The sequence below is a fragment of the Rhinolophus ferrumequinum genome (assembly GCF_004115265.2).
Source record: "Rhinolophus ferrumequinum isolate MPI-CBG mRhiFer1 chromosome 15 unlocalized genomic scaffold, mRhiFer1_v1.p scaffold_54_arrow_ctg1_1, whole genome shotgun sequence".
Taxonomy (NCBI): Eukaryota; Metazoa; Chordata; class Mammalia; order Chiroptera; family Rhinolophidae; genus Rhinolophus; species Rhinolophus ferrumequinum.
The window spans coordinates 8,228,847-8,250,706 of record NW_022680357.1 but is presented as its reverse complement, the minus strand read 5'-3'; the positions used below and the strand labels follow the sequence as shown (position 1 = coordinate 8,250,706).

The window sequence follows — 21,860 nt, the reverse complement described above, 5'->3', positions numbered from 1 at the left end:
TTGTAGGCTCTAAGTCAGACTCCAGATAGAAAATAAAGGATTACACCAAGTTCTCACTGGACATGTCTTATAACTTGAACATGAGTTATAACTTTGTCATTGATTTTTATTTCATGAGAAAGTAATGTCTGCCATTAGTCTAGGAAAAAAAAGAAACTGTTAATAGGGTTATTTTTTATACACTTTCCCCGGCACAGCTGGTTATATGAACAAGACATAAAGTGCAAAAGCAAACTGAAAATCCTTGGAAATGTACTAAGTGATGCCACAGCATGGTGTTCCTTCAAAAACGAGTGTGAAGATGCAAATTCAGAGCAACTACCTTTTTTTTTTTTTTTTTTTTTTTTTTTTTTTTTTTTTAATTTGGGGAATGGTTTCAGTGTGGCAAAAATTTCCTTTTTGGGAGGAGATGACATATTGGTAGTCTGACTGTATTCCATGAAAACACAGGGTCCCCCTTTGCCTTCCGCATACTTAAATGGTAAATTCTTATTTGTCTATAACACGGGGCCAAGCTTCAACCTTTGTGGAAAACCCAAGGTAACAATTTGGCAGCGTTCTCTTCCAAGGCAGAAGAAAAATACAGCAGCACCGAAACTGTTCCTCGGAAATGAGCAGGCGCCTTTTCTCCTCAGGGTGACCTCTACCTTCACAATCCGATGGTGTTATTATGATTAATAAATTTCATTTCCACAGAGGAAAAGGGACCATGTCAGCTCAAACTGAAAGCAAGGAGGCTCCTTTTCAAATGCTAATTTCTAAACACGCCCTTGTGTGACACTACAATTTAGACACAAGGTTATTGGGGAAGACGTGGACTTTTTAGCTCTACTCTTGCAGCAGATGCCAGGCACGTCAGTGACCTCCTGTCCTCAGAGCTGGTGAAGCACAACCCAAAGGAAGAATGGCAATTCCCTGGGAGCTCAGCAGGGCGCAGGGGAGCATGTGATACCTGCCATGTTCTGACTGATCTGTGCATAGGGTCACCCCACACCACCCGGCCCTGGCCGGAGTGGACAACAAGCAATCAGCTCATCCTGCTCCCTGTTTCCCCACATCCCATCCGTCAGAAATTACAGACGAAATCTCAGATGTGTCCACTTCACCCCATTCACACCATTATCATTCTAACATAACCAACAAGTACTTCATCAGAACCAAATCAACAACAGCCTTAAATCTTGCCTCTTTGGTTTTACTCCTGCCTCTTCAAACCACCAGCCATTTATCGATATCTATCTATCTATCTATCTATCTATCTATCTATCTATCTATCTATCATCTATCATCTATGTCTCTATCTCTCTATTCATCTACCCATCCATCTATCTAGTTAAATATAAGTCTATATAAATCTAATTACATCACTTCTTTGCTTAAAGCCCTCCAATGGTCTTCCATTGATTCTAGAATAAAACACAAACTTGCATGAATCACCCTTGCCCCTCTTTCAATCCCATCTTTCTCCTCTCTACCCCCCGCCCCCCACTGTGCTCCAGGCACACCGACTCTTGAGGAGACCTTGGACACATGCAAATTCATTCTCTTCTTAGGTCTCTGGGCCTCGCTCATCCTCCACCCGAATAGTTTCCTTTCCTCCTTTATGTCTCAGGTCAAAGGTCAACTCCCCAGAGAGATGCCTTCTCTCCTGACCACTCTTCCTTAAGTACACTTTCCAATCCCCTCCCCACCCTTCATGTAATGTAGCAATCTCTTGTTTATTTACCTCTCTACCTGGTTGTTTACCTGTCCCCCTTCCTAGAACCTCAGCCCCACGCGGACTAGGGCTGAGTTTATTTTGTTTGCTTTTTACCCTCGTGTCTAGCATAGCACTGGCCACAGGGTAGGTGGACAAGGGGCCCAGCCAAGTCCGCTGAGTGAGTGAAGGCAGCAAGGGGCAGGAGCAAAGAGGCCTGGGAAGATCCTTGTACCTGTGATTGGCAAAGATTCTTTCAGATATGCTTTCCGAAGATTCAGATCAGCTGCTCTCAGAGGCATTCAAAACCCTCCAAGATGCTCAAAAGAAAATGTCTGGGGACTCTGAAAATACAGTGTGTAATTGCACATCACCTTGAGAGTTCAAAAGACACTGGCCACGTTGCCGTAAAGCTCATCAAAACCCTTTAGGGAAAAACCAAACGAACAAAGGAATAAAAGATAACTGCTGGCTAAGTCACCACGGCTTGCAGCCATCAAGATCCTTCCTCTATTTTTGACATTGACAACCAGTTAAAACCAGGAGGCCCACTCCTGGCGCTGGAGAGGGCAAAGGGCTTGCGGCCAGAGGATCCAGGTTCAAGTTTCTGCCTTTGCAACGTCCTTGCTCAATGACTTGGGCAGGTCAATCTCTCTGAGCCTCATTTTCCTTGTTCGTAAAATAGTGTTGTTCTGACTGAGCCTGGCCTAATCCCAGTTTGATGTGCATGGAAAGAAACCAGGCATTTGAAAGAAGTCTGCAGACATAGGAGATTAGGATACAAGGGTTCTTATACAGAATTTCACAAGCCAGTCTCTCACTCTTGCCCAGACTTTTGGTCTGTAGAAGCAATGGAAAGATCCTATGCTAATGTCATCCTGTATAGCTCTAGCAATCAATTTACAGATGCTTTTGGAGTCAAGATCTATCCAATTTGTAAGTTACAGATGTAGTTTCAACTCCTATCTTTGAACTTCAGGTTATGTTGGAGCAAAATGAAGAAGCATGCCGCCTGCTGAGCTGGAAATATGAACCCGTGTTGTACGTTGTCAACTCTACTGACAGATTAAATATTACCTATTATTAACATTTTCTAAATCTTAGAAACAAGCTGGATACTAATACAATACAAGAGGGCCATGTTGGTACCCACAACGGGGTGTTAACAGTCAAGTGATTTTCTTATAGGGATATAGTAAAAACACTGCAATTAGCTTCACTGTATGTATTTCAATTAAGGAACTTTATGCCCCTGGGACCTTTATTCTTAATGTACCATCACCTCCCCATGCTTCCTGTCCCAGAGATAGCTGGGGAATCCTGGTGGGGCAGGAAGGTGAATATCATACGCACCCTCCCAGATGAAGTTCACAGGGGGGCATAGATCTCCTAGAAAGCCCACCTGCAGCAAGAAGGTACAAAGGCTTGTGCCCCCATCACATAGAGAAGCACTACAGAGTAGGCATTCACAACAGGATGGCTCACTAGGGATGAGAAGGCATGGTGCCCAGTCTCCGCAGTGCCATTAGGGGCGCCAGTGCCCTCCTAATTAGGTCTAAGATATAGTCTGCAAGGGTGTTTGGGAAACTAGTCCCACAAAGCGCACACTACCACACAGCATGATGCAGGGTGCTTAAATACTCCATGGGCTGTGGCTCTAAGAGCCTGTGATCTGGAGTGATGCTTTAGCTAGAGCCTGCTCTCCCTCACTTTCCTGGGGTCTCCGACCTCAGCTGCTCACTGTGCCTTAGTGAACGTACTCACTAAGGAAGTACTCCTCATGACTGCTGTGGCATTCTCCTAGCTTTCATCTAGGCAATGCCTTCAGGACATTTATAGGCCAGGGGAGTGACCAAGTTAGAGGAAGTGGACCATCCCCATAACTCCAAACATCAAGAAAACCACTCCAAATGCAGCCAAACCTCCAGGAAAGACACCAGTAAAGTGGAAGAAATTTTCCGAGATGAACAACATGGAGTTATTTCAACTCTACTGACATTTCCAAATTCTACTGCTGCTTACTTCCTTCGCCTGGATTTGAAATAATCATCTTCACACATCATTCAGCATGATTTTCAGTCTCATGATGTTTTTTTCTGAAGGAGGGAAAGCATCTTCTGAGCTCTTTCGCTTCTCAACCAGAAGCCACAGAATTTGCTGTTGCACATGGATGCTGGTCACACATCTGAACTGTGTCCGTAAATATGCACATAAACCAGCACCTGTAGAATCTATGAGAACCAGATCATACCATCTATGGTAAATCAGGCGGCATCATCCTTTCTATGCCCTCTCAGTGCAATTCAAAACCTCTCCCTATTCTGAATCCCAACAAAGCAGGTTTGAGAAAGAAACCTTAATTCTGGATTCATCAGAGCACAGTAGCAGCCGCTGTCTGGGAGTCAAGAAGACAGTATGAGTCCTGCTTTTGGCTATACAGTTCCTCTACTCCAGAATGTGTCCTCCAGTAAAAGACCCATAGCCACACTCTCTTTCATGCAAGCCCAAGGTCACCCCTCCTTTTAGAAAGTCTGTTTCACCTTTGTTGTTTTCTGACTACTGGTCTACCAAAATCACAAAGACTTTCCTATCATGCTTTGAAATCAACATGGCACCTCACCTATGGTTTTATACACTGGGGGAACTGCAAAGGCAGCTCTGTGTTTGTACTCCTCATGAAATCTTCAGTATTTCTGCTGAAGCTAAGGATTCTTCAGGGTCAGAATTCCTAGAGTCAAATCCTGCTTCTGCTACTTTCTTGCTAAGTAATCTCAGAAAGTTGATCTGCTCTCTGCACCAGTTTCTCCATCCACGAATGGAGAACATAATGGTACATCCCGACTGTATAAGGCTGTAGTGAGGGTTACTTGGATACCAGTTAGTCAAAAACCAAACGAGTGTCAGTTATTGGTCCTGTTAACATTGAGAGGGTTGCAACTCTTGCCTTCTTTCTAGTCTTCTCTCTCTCATGTGGGATCACTACAGTAGAATTCCTGGAGAACATGAGTCAGAACCACCCCCGAATTGGGTTGTCCATCTGAACCCTGTGTACTGTCATCCCTATTCCCTTTTCAGTGGATTAAGATTCTGAGAGGTTAGCAAGCAGGTTGGGAAGGAGGTAGATTATTTGGAGGCAAAATGAAAACATAAAGTCAAGAAACACTAACAATGTCCAGATTATCTGTCAAAAATATTTTCATTACAGGTGAGTGTCCTCACCTCTAAGAGACCAGTTGTTGTGGCACACAAACTCTTTCCATATTCATGTGAGCAAATGAATGAAAATGTGGCTCTAGAACAGCATTGTTCAGTAGAAATATAATGAGAGCTACAAGCACAAGCCACATATGACACTTAAGTTTGGTAGTAGCTGTATTAAAGATGTAAAAACAGGTGAAATTCATGTTCATATTTTTATTTAACCCAATATATTAAAAATATTATCATTTAAATGTGTAATCGACATAGAGATTATTAATAGCATATTTTACAGTTTTTGCTCTAAGGCTTTGAAATCTATTTGTGTTTTTACGCTCTCAATTTAGACCAACCACATTTTAAGGGTCCAACAGCCAAACGTGGTCATTAGCCTCCATATTGCTGAGCATGACTCTAGAAAAACCTATCGGACGTTCCGCATTGAAATAGAACAGATTCCTGAGTGATCAGCTCCGTGCTTCCTAAGGTGTGATCTGAGGACTCTTCTATTAGAATTACCTGGGGAAACAAACGTGTAAGAATGCAGATTTTCAGGCTCTCTCTCCAGACCTATAAATCAGAATCTCTGGGGCAGCGGGAGGGGAGGATGAAATGGAATCTGCATTGGTAATAAGTTCTGCAGGCGATTTTTCATGCACTCTAACATTTAATAACCGTGGCTCTATCTTTTTCTGTGTGTGTGTGTGTGTGTGTGTGTGTAATTCTATGCTGACATAGCACCCCCTTACTCAGACTAATTCAGAGCTATCTAGATACCTTTAATTTTCATATGTGAACTGATAGAGACATTTTATTATAGGGTATTTTTATTGCGTGTAACAAGCTTTGAACGTGCCTAGTATGCAGTAAACTGTCAACAAATGCTGTGATTATTTTTACTAAGTTCCTTTGCTTCCATACCCCCTTAGCACCTGTACTTCACCTGTTATAATACGCATCACATTTTTACTGGAAACAGACCAACTAACTCCAATTCACCGCGTGACAACTTCACTGAATCATCAAATCACCAAAATGGAAGAAAGACAATTAGACAAAATTTGCTGAAGGATCACAATTAGAGGAATGGCCGATTTGGAAATTTCTAGAAAATATTATGTGAAGTCTTAGTGCAGCTGTGTGTGTGTGTGTGTGTGTGTGTGTGTGTGTGTGTGTAGGCGTGCAGGTTGGGGGGGATAGAAGAATGGAAGGGGTGGTGACATCCCCCCCTTGGGCACGTGAACTTGCCAAATATTGCTTCTAATAATGACTTAATAACGTGTATATCAACCTTTGCCACAGGGGATGGTTTCAATAGCTTTTGCAGATGTGTTCATTTGGCCAAGGCTTTTGCACAGACCCCTACCTTTCTTGCCACTTATCTGTGTCCACAGTCCTAACGACTGGGAGTGTGTCCCCAGGTTGGCTTCCCACACCACCATGATGGTACCTGGTGTGGTGGAGGGGCCAAGACTTGCTGCTGAACCAAGAGCCAGCCTCCACCAGCAGCCTATAACCACACAAGCAGGCACACACATTCCCTCAGGCAGGGGGCAGCTGAAAACCTGGACCCCGCAGCCAAAACAACGAGTTCAAAGTGTTTTTCAGGGAACAAAAACTATTTGTTGATTTTTAGCCACTGATTTTCAGCAAAAGAAACATTTTGGAGAACTGACCTAGACAACCACACATTGCTTGTTTAAACCCTCTGTCTCCCTGGACATCCGAGCGCCCCGGACAAGGCAGCTGCCCCCTTCGTCACTCTATCTCCACACCTAGATCAGTGCCCAGCACATCCCAGACACAACATACACCTGCTGCACCAAGTGGAACAACTGTTTCGAGAATAGTTCAGTTCCTCTGGGTTCCCTTGCAATTTTCACAACTATGCCCCCTCCCACAACTCACAAATACTAGTTTTCTAGGAGCAAGACAGCACAGCTGAGCAAAGCAGAAGAATTCCATTTGGAGGTCAAGGTCAACATTTCGAAGTCAAGATCCAAGGAGCACATGCGGGTTGCAGGGGCGGCGTGGTCCAGTGGAAAAAGCGGTGGCATCAGACAGCCCCCAGGGTGACGGGCAAGTTAGCAAACCCCTCTGAGCCTGAGGGTTTTTTTGTTTTTGTTTCTTTTCTTTTTTAACCTGCAACACGAGGATGACACTAACGTTGATTTCACTGAGCTGTTGTAATAAATTGTACCTGCATGCCTACACACACATACGCACACATGTATGTACACATGTATGTACACACGTGTGTATACACGGCGGGGGCCAAAAACGTAGACACGTGGACACTTTGGTCAACGTTTCTCATGCAGTAGTTCGCCATCATCACAAGTGTCTGGACGCTGGTGGGAACCACTTTGAGCACCTCTTACTGCAGAAGTCACACGTGACTTGCATTCATCTTTTGTTATTAGTATATATTGAGTATTACAATTTTAATAGTTTTTTTCCTTTCTTAAAATGTGCATACATTTTATGGCTCCCTCTGTATATACACATAATTGATCACACTTGCTAGCGCACAGAATTTGCACAATAAATGACAGCAAGTTACTACTACAACCCTGGAGAATTCAGCAAAGCCCATGGAGTTACAATTACTGCAGAGATGAAGGGCTTGTTTTCCATGGTGACAAAAAGCCTTAGTCCTCCTTGGAAATAACGGATACACCCTTGGAGCAACAGGGAGAGTGGGGACATTTAACACAAACTGGACTTGGTAAATTTCTAAACTGCCAGCATATCTTGTTTGTACACCTGTCAAAATACAGCCCAAAGACAGCCATTTCTCAGCTCCTCCACAGACATCGTCCCAACGCAGGCCACTGTCACCCTTCCCTGGAGTGCTGCAAGAAACTCACAACTGGGGCCCTTTTTTCTGCTTTTGCTGTTTTGTAGTTCGTTCTTTGCAAAGCAGTCTAATTCAGCATTAAAAAATAAGTCACATCACAGCCGTCCCTCCAGTGCCTTCCTATCACACTTAAAATAAAATCTCCAATAGTTTCTGGAGCCTCCAAGTCCTAATTTGTTCTGACCCCTGGCTGTCTTCCTGACATCATCTCTGAAATTCCCATTTGTCCTCAGATGCTGTGGCCGCACTGGATATCTGACAGTGCTCGGGCACCTCAGGCAGCCTCAACCTCAGGATATTTGCACATGCCGCTTATTCAGCCTGCAATGCTTTTCATCCTACGGTTACTTACCTGACTCACACCCTGACTTGATTCAAGTCCCTGCTCAAACATCAGCCTGTCTGAGAGGCCTCCTCCGATCAGTAGAAGCAGTATCACACCATACTTCCCCTGCTTCCTGGTTCACTACGGCTATGTGTAACTTGAAATGCAAGTGCTTTATATGCTTATTCATCTATGTGGTTGGTTAGCTTGTGCTCTGCCCTTGAATGGAGACTCTCTGAAGGAAGGGCTTCTCCTCACTTATTTAATGCTATGTGCCGAGGGCTGATACATAGCAATGACTCCATCCATATGAATTCACTGAAATGAATTTCTAGCTGCCCTGTCAAAATAACTTGCTTTCCCACCTCCATGCGTGTAAAAGATCCACATTCTACTACAACTACGATCACCGGCCAGTCCTGGAAAAGCCCAATGCATCACATCAGCAGGGAGATCTTGAGTGTAAAAAGAAGGGGAAATTATCTTTTCCTTCGACCATCTTTTGCAGAATCCAACTCATCAGAGGTTCTTGATGTCACTGGGTGAGGAGCCGTAGGAGCGTTCAAGGTGGAGGACCTAGCTGGGACACCCACACAAACAGTGTCTTTCCGGAACAACCGAAATAGGACACCTAATACCATCCCGGGGGGCCTCGAGGAAGGAAATGAATTTCCTTGTAAACATTCTCATCGGCCCCAAACGCTAATAAAAAATGTTTTCTTCTACGTGGCTATGCTAGCAAAAGCAGGATTGACAGTTTTGCATCCTCTACAAAAGGCCCACGTAAAAACCATCACTTTTCCTTAGGGAACTGAAAGAAAAATCTTTCGGTGTCTCTAAGAATTTCAGTGATCATATTCATCAAGCCCTCCAAACTGAGATTTTTTTTTTTAAAGCACCTGTTGATTTCTTCTTTCTTTAAAGAGACAGACGTCGGCCTTTTGTCAAACACTGAAATCCAGGAGATACCAGGATTCAACAGACCCACCCTAAGGGGCATTGTTCTGGATATGCAGGTGACACCTCCTGACAGTTGTGGCGTTTAGAATGTAGACGTCCTTGGTTTTTCCAACATATTGGGAGATAAGGCCCTGGAAAGCTTCGGTGAAACTGTGAGTCACAAACTTTATTGACTGAGCTGATCTGATTTTTCATTTTCACTCTGAGGAGGGTGGACTGGGTGGGGGATAATTTGACTTTGATTGATATGGGTGTCTCCTTTTTCATGCTTGATTCAAAAATTTGGAGTTCAAATTGAACCTTATGAAGCATACAACACATTATTAATATGGCCGTCAGAGCAACAGGGATATCTCTCTCAATTTGAAATTTGATCGATAGCAATTCATTAAGAATTTACTGAGCAGCCATCCTAAATTAGATAAGGTGGATGAAAACCCTCGCTCTACTCGGGCAAACTTTCATTATCTGCAGCCTCTTTCAGGAATAGCGGGTGAGCATCACTTGTTACAAGGCAGGGTTTGTTAGGTCACGGGACAAAAGTCAATTATCTACCCGTTGGGTTGTAACTTTGCAACGTTTGATCTATGATGTCAGAATATAACCTCAGACACACTGGGTCATGTATCCAGTTTAACAGGGAAGGGAAGGCTCTGGAAGACCAGAGTATCCACGAATGATGTCAATTAAACATTTTAAGCCAACATCTGCCCCACCCCGAGCGGTTTCCCTTTTACTTGCATGCTTCCTTCTCAAAATTATGAAAATGTTAAATGACTCTTGAATCCCAGGATCACTCCCCTGCCACCCCCAGAAAGGTAACTATCAATCTTCTACTGTTAGGTATTAGTTCGAGATGTCACCACTTTTCACAGGGAGAGACAGGGATACTTGAGGCTAAGGCTTGAGGCAGACGATTATCAAAGGGGTTTCATAGACATGCAGGAAGCTGTCCCTTTAAACAATGAGTATTCATACAGACCCCTGCAACTCCCAGGGTGAGACTTCAATCCACTGAAAACCTCAAGACTCACTATATCGATGAAATTAACACAGCTTTCTGCGGCCCTGCTTTTTTAGAACAGAGAGGGCTGCGGACAGGTTCCTAGCTCTCTGCTCTCCCTTTAGCTCTTTCTCTCCAAACACTGTAAGTAGGGAGTGAAACCAATACGCCTCTGTTTATTGCTCTGTTGATCAAATGTGATTGGCAGCAGATGAGTGTCTATTTGTAAGGCTCAGTTTAACGTATGCTTTTGAAGGTCATGGCATGGCCAGCTACACGTGCATGAGCTGTAACATGCACCTTTGTTGGCTAAAAGCAACATTGGTGAGATCTAGTCATTGTTGTGGTCATAGTTTATTCTTAAAAGCAAAAATAAAAAAAAAAATAACAAAAATCTGTTGTTAAGGCACTCACCTATCTTGACATTTAATCAAGTAATTCCATGCTAATGAAAGTCCAGATTTAAGTGTTCTGAACCACATCAAAGTAAAAAGACAGGTGTTATTGTGGATGGACGTGTCATGCAAGTACAATTTGCATTCGGCAATGTCTTGATTTCCAAAAGAGAAAACTCTGTCTCTCTAAGTGCTACTACTTGTAACATATTTCAAAAGAAAGGAGACAGAGGATCTTTCACTAATGGAATGAAGATCCCCTTCTTACGTAGAAGACAGAGATAATTATATTCCCTCAATACCTCTAGCTTTATAGATTCAGTCTTTTGGGGCCTCTCATAGATACCAGTTCATTCCATAAAGATCCCAGATAATGCACATATAAATCTCTGTGAACCCAGACATAATACGTCAAAAAACAGGGAAGTCACACATCTGTGTCCCTCATCTGCCCTGGCCAGTATGTTAACAGAAGAGCAGTGATAACTGATCATAGCGTAAGACTATCGTGGCTTCATTCAACACAGTCTTACTCTTCTGGATCATGTATGATTAGAACCGGAAATAAAATATCAAAGTTAGCAACATGTCTAATGTCTGTTTAGACATCAGAGAATAAAGGCTTCAACTATACTCCAAAGATATACGAACTTTATTGTTGTTGTTGTTTTTTTTTTTTTTTAACTAAACTTTCTAAAGTGACCAACTGCAGCATGTGAAGGAAAAGGGGGGGAAAAAAAAAGGATACTGAGACGTGGATGGATGCACCAAGAAGTAGCAATGTTTGTTACCTGCAGAGGTGTTACAAGAAATTTCATCTGCTGCAACGAAGACGAACTGATTTCTGGAAGAGAAGATAAAATTCACAATACTGCTCGCTCAGGGGGAAATACGCTCTCTCCCAATTGGTTCAATGTATTCAGATGAAGGGGAGGGAAGGGTGCTGCATTTGGATGGATGTTTGCAAGGAAGGTGCTGATACAGGTCAGACTTAGAGAGTTTAGAAAGAGCATGAAACAGGCATGCGGGGACCTCGTCAACGAAATCATGGTGATGTCAGAATATGGACCATGTACAAGCTGTTGCACCGAAACATTAATGCTATGTGTTACCAAAATGGCATGCCAGGAAGTGTTTCTAAGGCCAGGGCATTTCAAACTGTGCTTATATGGATTTCTATGCTGAATGGAGAATACATTTAAAAATGTTGTAGACTATCTATTCCAAAAAAAAAAAAAAAAAAAAGAGCATATTGCAACTAGCTAAGAAAATCATAAAATTCCAGACTTTATTATTATGAGCTTAACATCAACAAAACAGTTTTTTAAAAAGGAAAGAATAGAAGTGTCATTTCAGAAGAGAATGCTACATGTTGTCATGGTATGGATAATAATTTCCTCACCAAACTGGTCTTGCTACATAAAGAAGGTAAGAGAACTCAGCAATTGAAACAAACCCTGTTTTGCCAAATTATTTTTAATGACGCACTAAAAGAAAATAAAAATGGAAAATGCCATTTTACTTTGATTTAGTAAATCCAGAAAGATGATAAAACTCTCTTAAGATGTTTTCAACTGTGGCATTTCCACAATGTAATGCATCCTAATTCAGAGATACTGTTTATTTCTCTAGAAAAAAGAACATCTGTGTCAGGTAGATTATAAAAATGCCCCAGTGAGATTAGCTAGGATCTTAAATGGCTCAGAAACTGCACCATAGACCCTTCTCGCTCTAATTTGTTATATTTTACTGTGCACAGAGATCATCAAGAACAAAGATAAATGCATTTTTTAGCTCTTAGTTTGATTGGTCTTGTTCAAATGTTTCAAATGCTTCAAAAAGTATCTAGTGATTGAGCATTTCTTAAAACATCTTAAGAAAGTTTTACTGTTGCAAGAGGTACACACTGGAATATAAATAGAGCTACCATTTGCAAATTCACTAGACTTTAACATTCAGCTGAAAATTCTAGTCATTTCTGTACCACTTAAATCTGAACAAAATTACACATGCTCTGAGAATAGTATTTTTTATGTTTGTCTCCCACATGACAAAAGTCACAACTAAGTCCATTTATCACCTCTCTTAAAACACTGAAAGTTACTGTCATTGGATTTTTACTAGCTTTACGCTCTGACACAACTTTTTGAGGCCTGTCAATATCCAGCATCAAAATTCCAAAGTTTGGAGAGTAGTAAGATCAATGTTCCTAAAAGTGAAGGTGTTTTGGTGAATATGTGTTTTGACTTGCTCACCACTGATTTACTCAAGGGACAGTAATACATGGGCACCTCCAACTGCAGGTGTGATACTCTTGGGGGGACCACACCAGCTCTAGGCAGGACCTCTATTTGCAGTATGCTCACCAGGAGAACACTACACAAAAGAATGGTAACCTGGCTTATCCACACAGGCAAGCTCTTGGGAACAGCAATTCCCTTACCTAGGAGACGGGCCTCCTTAGCTGGGGGGCTCGATCTAGTTTGTGCTCTCTAATCCTAGAAGACACTGCTAGCTTGCATTCCACTTCTGCATTTTCCCTAAGGAACTAACTGTTCAGCCATGGGAGGCAACCAACACACATGCAAAATGGTGATTGAATGAATAGGGAAAACTTTTAAAATGAGACTTACAAGTATGACTATACAGAAATTAGACCTTTTCTTGAATTGTTTCAGAATTCTAGGAAATATGATGGCTGTCTACAGCACTCTTCTTTTTAACACTATAGCCTCACTTTAAAAAAAAGCCACCATTCCTCCATTTCCTTCTTCTTTTTTTTTCTTTTTAGGTAACCTTTGCATTTTTAAGGTTTTTTTTTTTCAGAGTGTCTAGGATTCCTGAGCAAATTCCTGAACAAAGGGTAACCCCTTTTGATGACTCACTGTCTTTGAAAGAGTTGGTTCAGGTGACTTCTATTAAATCAAATCTACATCAAAACATAGAGAGTTACCAACAATAGTGACATTTTAAAGGATATGTCATGGTCTCTGCAGCAATCCCAAAATGAAGCTACAAAAATATTTGTAAAACATGGTAGCCATTGGGATGTATCAATTCTGTATTTTTTTTTTTTAATCCATACAAGCAATCCCACTAAATCCCAGGTCACCCTAACAAAGGTATACGGATGAAGGTATACTTTCCTGAGATGGAGGTTACCCTAAAGTCTCAGAAAAGTGCCTTTGTATAGAGCTCTTTAATTACACAGTCAACTTGTGTGACTACCCCTCCCTCTAAACTACCGTTTCATCAAGTGATTATAAGTACAATAAACAGGAAATGCCTGTTGAATAAATAGCCTGGTGAAGGGTGGCCCTCATGTCAGGCCAACAGATGAATTCAGGTAAAATGATAAGGGGCAGGTTTCACCGGGGTGCCTATATCCCCTGTGTTATGCCAATTTTACCTACTGTCTGTTTCTCTCCATTTGAACTTGAAGACATACAATCTATCTTAGCCCACAAATGGATCATCTAGGGCACTCTCTGAAATCATTGACCTAAATGACCATAGAGAGGTAGCATCAATGAGCTTAATGACGTAGCCGAGAACTTGGCTATCCCCAAAGTTCCGTAACATGCAGTGATCACAGCAATGCAGGTACGCTCTGGACAGAGGGGTCACCTCTCGATATCAGCTTCAGAAACGGGGCTGCCAACAGGACCTGTCCCTTTGTGCTAATCCTAGCATACCCTTCACTCTCAACACCAACCTACAGATTTAAACTTCAAAAGCAGTTGTGAACTGGTTTGTTCAGTGGTTGTCGATATTCAAGAAAGTCTGACCGAGTAAGACCCTGCGCTGCACACATGATAACCACCTGGTACACTTCTAAAGATTTCTAGTGGCCAACAGGCACCACCCAAAAACATCTCAGTGGGATCTTGATGAATGGTCTTAAGCATCAGTAGCTCCCATGGACCTCCCGCTGATTCTAACCTGCAAACAAGGCTGAGAACCACTCTTCCAGTTGAATGGTTCTCACCTTGGCTGCTCCTTGGAGCCACAGGGAGATGTACCAGTGCTCCTGCAGGTCTTGGCTTCACTGGTCTGGGAAAGAGGTAGGAAAACGCTTGGCAGGTGATTCTAACAGTAGCCACAGCTCAGGTGCACTGGGTACAGTACAAATGCAAAGTGGAAAGGGAGCTGAATCACTCCACCTCTGGGAGCTTTTGTTTCTGCTGGCAATTTCGCCAACCTAGCTACGGGACTGCCAAGGGTGTAACCACGGAAGCACCCTACACGGCCCAGGCACAGTTACTTCTAGTTTCAGAAGCCTTCTAACAGAATAGACGCTAACCCCCATTTCTGAAAGAGACGTTGGTCTACAGTGACCACAATGTCGTGCTCCCTATGTTTGCTTCGTCTTCTGTTCCTCTTTGTTCCACCATCTCCCATGGATTTACGCAATATCATCTTTGCTGGGTCTTCTCAATTTTCCTGAGTCTGCCTCTCATTTTCTACCCATTTTTCCCCCTAGAATTTCTCTCTAGTTTCAACCCTTTCCTCTACTCCAGAATTTCTCAAACTTCCCTAAAGACAAGAATTACCTAGAATGCTTATTAAAAAATACAGATTCCCGGGTTTCGTATCTGACCACCTGAATCAGAGTTTCCAGGAGAGAAGTCTGATAATCTGCACCTTTCGCCAGAATCCAGGCCTGGCTATGCGCCAGCTTCAGGGGGACACCATTTACACTCTTCTAAGTGACTGGTGCTCCTGGGAGGAAATCATGGTTCCAGGTAATTCTTACCAGGGAGGAATTGGGGAAGCCGAGACACCTCCTGCGAGGTCATTCTCATTTTCATTTCAAAGCCCACTTTTCCCAGGAAGACTGACCTAGGGAGTCTCTGTGGGAGTACAGAGGATTACTAATTTAAAAAAAAATAATAATAAACTGATAAATTACTGGGCACAGAGGGGAAGGTTATGTTTGTCTCAACTCTCTAATCCTTTAAAATGTTGACACCAAAGAGCCACCACCTAATGTTGACGGAGCTGTTACCCATGGCACCTCTGTGTTAATTCATTTAATTCTTCTTACTATTCCCATCTTTAAGATGAGGAAACAGAGGCCTAGAAGGTTCTACAGCCCGAGCAAGTGGTTAAGTGGTGGAGGTGAAATCTGGACCTCACTGTGTTGGCTCAAGACCCCAACTCTTCTTCACTCCAAGACTCTGTGCAGAGGCACTTACAGGGGATACTGAGTCGGCAACAGGGCGTGAGTATGGAGGAGCTTCCTCCTGTTGTTCAGAGTCTTCAGCTCCTTGGAGTCAAAAATAACAGGCTATTTGGATTCCCCTTGAATATGGTATAACTGAGGCTTGAGAGGAATAATTACATTCTGTTTTAACAACTTGGGATGGTAGAACAGCAAGGGCCATGGTGTTCTTCTCCTTTTATTCTATTACCAGACTTCATAATGTTTGACGATGGTTTTCATAGACTAACCACCTAGAGTCTGGATCTCACTCAGCTGCTGGTACATTTAAATTAGTCCTGTGACCTGCCCCTTCATCCTTATATCCCACTTTTCTTCTTTAGTCTCATCTACTTGCAATTTTCTTTCTTCTAAAAATCACCCACGGCTGAATTCTAAGAGTCAAAAAAGTAGCCCCAGCCAGTATTGCCAGAGAGGATGTGAGAAGCTACCGTGTTTCCCCAAAAATAAGACCTAGCTGGACAAAAGACGCTCTAATGCGTCTTTTGGAGCAAAAATTAATATAAGACCCGGTCTTAAATTATATAAGACCGGGTCTTATATTATAGCAAAATAAGACCGGGTCTTATATTAATTTTTGCTCCAAAAGACACATTAGAGTTGATTGTCCAGCTAGGTCTTATTTTCAGTGAAGATGCAGAGTAATCTTCTGCCTAGGCAGAGGTGGGGGAGAGGCCAGCCTGGAAACGTTCTCTCATCAAATAAAATGGGTTTTAAATTTTGCTGGTAAAGATTTCAGTCACTTCTCCTTCGGCTTCTTAATTCTTTTATGTTACAACTGTGATACAAAATTTGGGGTTGCTATCACTCTGAGCAAGTTTCTTCTTGTATTGAATGCTATGACTATTGATCCAAGACACACACACACACACACACACACACACACACACACACGATTAAAACCCTCCAAGGCTATCTACTGGAAAATCCCTACAGTCTGAAAAGTTGGTCTTCTAGTCTGCCAGGTGGCAGCCAAGGTGCCCCAAGATGACAGTGGGACAAAATCAAATTAGTTTCATCTGTAGGGCATCTATTGGTTTGAAGGCAGAGGTTTTCAAACTTGACTGTCCATTACAATCAGCAAAGGTGTTTTTTGTTTTGTTTTTTTTTTTTGTAAAATACAAATGAGCAGGACCATTCCCCAATCATTTAAGTCAGAATTTCTGAGAGTGGTTCCCAGGCACGGCTTTGCCCAAAAAGCCACTCACGGGGCTCTAATGTGTTGTCCAGCATCGAGAACTCACCTCTCACTCCATGACTATTTCTTTGAACATATGTGTCCTGTCTTTGCAGAAATAGAGGTGTCTTCTGGTTTTTTCAATTAAACTGCTCTAGTGTTGATCTAGTGCAATTGATAATTATTAATATTTCCATGACTGGTAATTATATTATAATAATTATATATAATTTACTATATCATGTATAATTAATTGTTTTATAACTATGCTTACTGGATGCTTCCCTTTAGACATGTAAAATTAAGGTAGAAATGCACAATAACAGGTATTCTTGTTGCTCATCTTAAAAAACTCCTCAATGATCACAGGGAATCCAGCCATGAGTGTGTTTCTGAAGAGTTAAATATAGCATGCAGAAATAAGGCGCTCTGGTACAGGACAGGCACCCAGCTAAGCCTAAGGGCTCTGAGGTGTGTGTGATCTTTAAATCGCTGTGGAATACCTACCTCGGGCATGGCAATCCAGAAGCTCCTAATCTAATTGATATTTCAGTTTTACCACTGAGAAAGGGGGAGTTATTTGGTTGTCATCGGTATTTTAACTCCTGTCCCCCTACTTGACTCTAGGATTGTACAAATCCCATTCAGTTTCATGTTTGCCCTATCCTGTTGTTATTTCTATTTCTATTTTGTTATTATATCATGTGTGCTTCAAGAGGCTATGGAAAGCTGTAGAATGAGCCGGGTGTAAACAAACAAACAAGCCACAAAGAAACAAATACATTGACTCTAGAACCTTCCTTAAGGGTCTATCTGGATCCTTTGCATTTTAAAAGGAAAATGCATTAACATACATTTAGAAACATTTCCTTTAGCCACAATTCCTATTGCAAACAGAACATATTGTGTATCGCATACAAAAAAACCAGTTTAAATAGAAAAGGAGATAAGTGCTGTGAATGGGTCCTCTACTTGAATATTCCACTAAAAACCTCTGGGTTTTGGAAATTTAAATCCAAGTCCATCTATATTACCTGGAGACCTTGAGAACAGCCCACTTTTGTAATTGCAGTTTCTCCAACATTTAACAATCTCCCGTTTCCACACCACTTTTTCTTCCCCCTCATCTAAAGTGAAAGGAAACTAACAGTAAATCTGGAAATCTGGCATGTCATGTACAGGCTGTATTCCACTGGAAAAGTCATTTCACCTTTCTGGGTCTCAGTTTCCTCATCTGGAAAATGGGAAGAAAAATAGCACGTGCACCTCTTAGATTTTTTTTTCCAGGTCAATGGGAACATGAATGTGAAAGCACTTTCTTTGGGGAAAGTATTACCATTTATTATTACTTTTTTTGGCTGTGGGGACTCATGAAGGATACAGTCTTCTCTCCCCACTCAAAGATGCCAGGCATTTGTGTTTTTAAGTCCTAGACTTCCATGATTTCGGGGGGTGGGGGTCGTAAAGAGCCTTGTTATGTATTGGTTTGAAATGATTTCAAATCCACTTGTTTATGACAAAAATGAAGTTGTTTTTTAAAGTAAAGCTGTTTCAATATAAGAATGAAGCTATGTCAGGATGTCATCATCTCATCTGTTGTCGCTGATAAACACCCAGTGGCTAATAAACACTCCGAGGAGCATCACTGGGGGCTTATCAAATAAAACACCTGGAGAAGCACCTATAACAAGAGGACATTTACACTGTAAATGCTGCAAATTTGCGAGCACTGTCTGGAGGCGTTAGATCAAGCAAAGTACATTTTGCTGATCTACACAGCTCTCCAAAGATGTCCCAGGGATTAACATTAAAGGCAACTCTTGTATGGGTAGCAGTGAAACTACGCAATGGCCCCTCAAAGGATATCAGCTTTCCAGGTAATGTCGGAGCCCTGGTTCCCTAGCAACGTTCTCTAGCAACTGGGGACATTTACTTTTGCCGTGGCAATTGGATGTCAGCTTTGGGTTGGCTAAGCCATCTCTCCCAAGTACCAACTCATATAAAGAAAGGTACATCTCACCTAAATTTGGACTTTAGTCCTTCCGCCTCCCCTTGCCTGGAACAAAGTGTGATTAATCTATAATTGGTTTGGAGTATGTTATTTCTTTATTGACTTATTAAGAGACATTATTCTGTATGCTACTGGCTTGTGAAATTACTGTAATTCTCACAGCGAATCTCTGTTAAATAAGCTGTTGGCCAAGACAGACTCAGCCTTTGGGCATAATTTGCCCCCCAAACATACAAGTTCATTTTAAAAGTGAGCTGGGGACTCCAGGAAGATGAAATCCCACTCTGCTTTGGTTGGACAGGGCAAAGGAGAGCACAGAAGGAGCTCCTATGAGAATGAGAATGAGTATCTAACACAGGATTGGAAATGGTTCTGGCAGGTTCTCTGAACAGCATGTGTGCTTCTCCAGGAAGGCAGCACTCATCTGGGGGAGAGGAGTCCGTGCTTATGGAGGCCGGGGAAGGGCACAGGGTGTCCAACCTGAGGCTCTGCAGGAAGAGGCCACAGTGAGAAGGTCTGGACCCATCTAGAAGTTGTGTGTAAATGAAGTGAGCATGAATGGTGGAAAGTTCCAGAACCTTCCTAATCCCCAGGGAATTCTGACAACCCATTCCCACTCCAGGCATTGGACTTGTCACCAATCGCAATGGGAAACGATGAAGCAGATTTAGTCTGTGTTTTTGAAAAGTATATTTGTGGAGCTGATTTTATAGAAATCTGGAGTAGTGATGGCTTGGGGGTGGGGTTGAAACTGGTTGTTTTTCCAACGAAGCTGAGGATCTCTGTTAGGCTGAGCTGCTCCATGGACAGAAGAGAGAATGAAAGTCCAGGAGAAGGATGATCAGAAGAACAGGCTTTTTGATCTTATGATTCCTAGTTGCTTCTTCCTTCAGAATTTTGTTGCCCAACCTATGTCCCCCACCCCCACTCTGGTTTTAATGAGCTACGAATGACAGATAAAAATTGTATATAATTAGGTTGCACAACGTGCTTTTTCAAATGTGTACCAAGTGATGACATAATATACGTATACACTGTAAAATGATCATCACAATCAAGCTAATTAAACACATCCATCACCTTACACAGTTACCTTTTTTTATGTGTGCTGAGAACACTTCAGTTCTATTCTCTCAGCAAAGTTCAAGTATATCTATTTTTATGTTTCTAGGGTGGAAGTCAAGTTTTGAAGACAAAACAAAACTACTTCTAGACTAAAAATGTTATGCTAGCTCAGAAAACCTGCTTCCACAGGAAATGACCCATAGTTTGACTCAAGCACAAAATAAAATACCCCCTATAGATTGTTGGTACTGATGAGACTGATGGCGACGAGGATGATGATATCCCGAGTGCCTTTTCGTGTCAGGCGCCATTTATTCAAGGAGCGTTTTGCTCACGACCGTAATTAATTCTTACAACCCAATGAGACAGGCATCACTCATTGGCTCCACAAGATGAGGCAGTGGGTGATCGAATCGGTCTTTTAGCTTGCCTGTATCTCACGTAGTAAATAACTCTCTAAATCTCTGGTCATACTCTGTAGGTGAATAGCAAAGATTTGCTCATATATCCGTCCATCAAAGAGTACGTACAATGAATATAATTGTGATATCCTTGTATAGTGAGTAAACCTGCTTCAAATCCTGATCAGGCCACTTATAAATTGTGGGCTGTCGAGCAAGGCACAAGTGCCCAGAATGTCAGTGTTACGGTGGGTCCTAAAGATTGCAGAGTCTAAAAATGACTTGTACTGTTAAATGGATTTAATTTGCTTGCTCTTACCTGCATATATTCAATGTTTTCAAGTAATTACATACACCCTAAAATATCTGTCCATTTGCAACTCCATGCACTTTCACCATGCCTCTCAGTTTCTAAAGTGTGTTTATTCTCATCTCTTTTGATTCTAATTGGTATCACACTCTCCATTTAGCAGATGAGAAAACAGAGGCTCAAAAAGAGAAATCAGATGGGACTTTTCCAGGGTGCTGTTTACAGGGTACTATAAGTCTATTACATAATCAATGAGAAGATATTAGCATGAAATCACATTCATTACCCATGGGTCTCTGGGGTAAACAAAATGATTAATTGTGGCCCTAGGCTAGTTGAGAGAGGGAGTCACAACAGAATGGATTGTGAGGGATGCCCAACCCTTGACAACTCTTATTTTATCACGGAAGAAGGGAGGGTAGAAAGAAGATGGTTACAAACAAACAATTTACGAAAACAAATTCTTACATCCCGCAAGGTCTATGGAGGGAGAACCCAATGTCAACATTATTTACTGCATATAGGGGTCGAATTGAAGCTTGCCCTCCAGGGTGGTGCTTCTCCAACCTCGTACAAATCACCCTGGGATCTTGAAATTGCCTATTCTGATACAGAGGGGGCTGGGGTGGGGCATTAAGAGCCTGCATTTCTCACAAACTCCCAGTGAGGCCTATTCCATTGGTCTGGGAACCATGCTTTGCAGAGTGAGGCTCAAAGAACCCTCTGAATGGACCACTCTAATCTTGTAATTTCTGAACAGAGTAAGGCCATCACTTCTTTCCCTTTTGTTCGCTTGTTTTAAGTTTGAGATAGAGAAATTGAAGAAATCAACAAAAAGAATAGCAAAGAAACTACCGTTCTGTGGAGCTCATAGTGTCCAGGACACATGTTTAAAGTACCCCCCCCCCCCACACCCTCACTATCTGGGCTCAGCTTCTGTTTAATAGAATTAATCCACCAACCCTCTCACGATGTAGAAGTGGAAGAAAACAAATCCTCATCTTGCAATGCAATCTCACATGTCAAGTTACAACACTGGCCATGAAAGGAGATGGGGATCGAGAGGACGCCAGAAGCACCCAACGATGTTTTCTTTTTAAGGAATTTCAGGACTGCAAATGGGAACAGCAATGGGAACCACTGATGCAGGCTATCAGATGTGTGGAAGATTTCTAGGCCAATTTCTAGATAGATTACTCAGGCCAAACATTTCTATCTAAATGATTATGATAATT

The 21,860-nt window shown here is 42.1% G+C and overlaps 1 protein-coding gene across 32 annotated transcripts in view; it reads right to left on the bottom strand.

The window, feature by feature from the left end:
• Positions 1-21,860, bottom strand: part of RBFOX1 (RNA binding fox-1 homolog 1) — a 1,406,067-nt gene that overhangs the window by 6,007 nt on the left and 1,378,200 nt on the right. For 21 of the 32 annotated variants that reach the window (XM_033101490.1, XM_033101470.1, XM_033101471.1 and 18 more), the window contains one exon: positions 11,229-11,281. The exons of the other annotated variants lie outside the window; for them this stretch is intronic. In XM_033101490.1, coding sequence (XP_032957381.1) covers positions 11,229-11,281 — 53 coding nt within the window. The remainder of the gene's footprint in view (positions 1-11,228; positions 11,282-21,860) is intronic. 32 annotated transcript variants of the gene reach the window in all.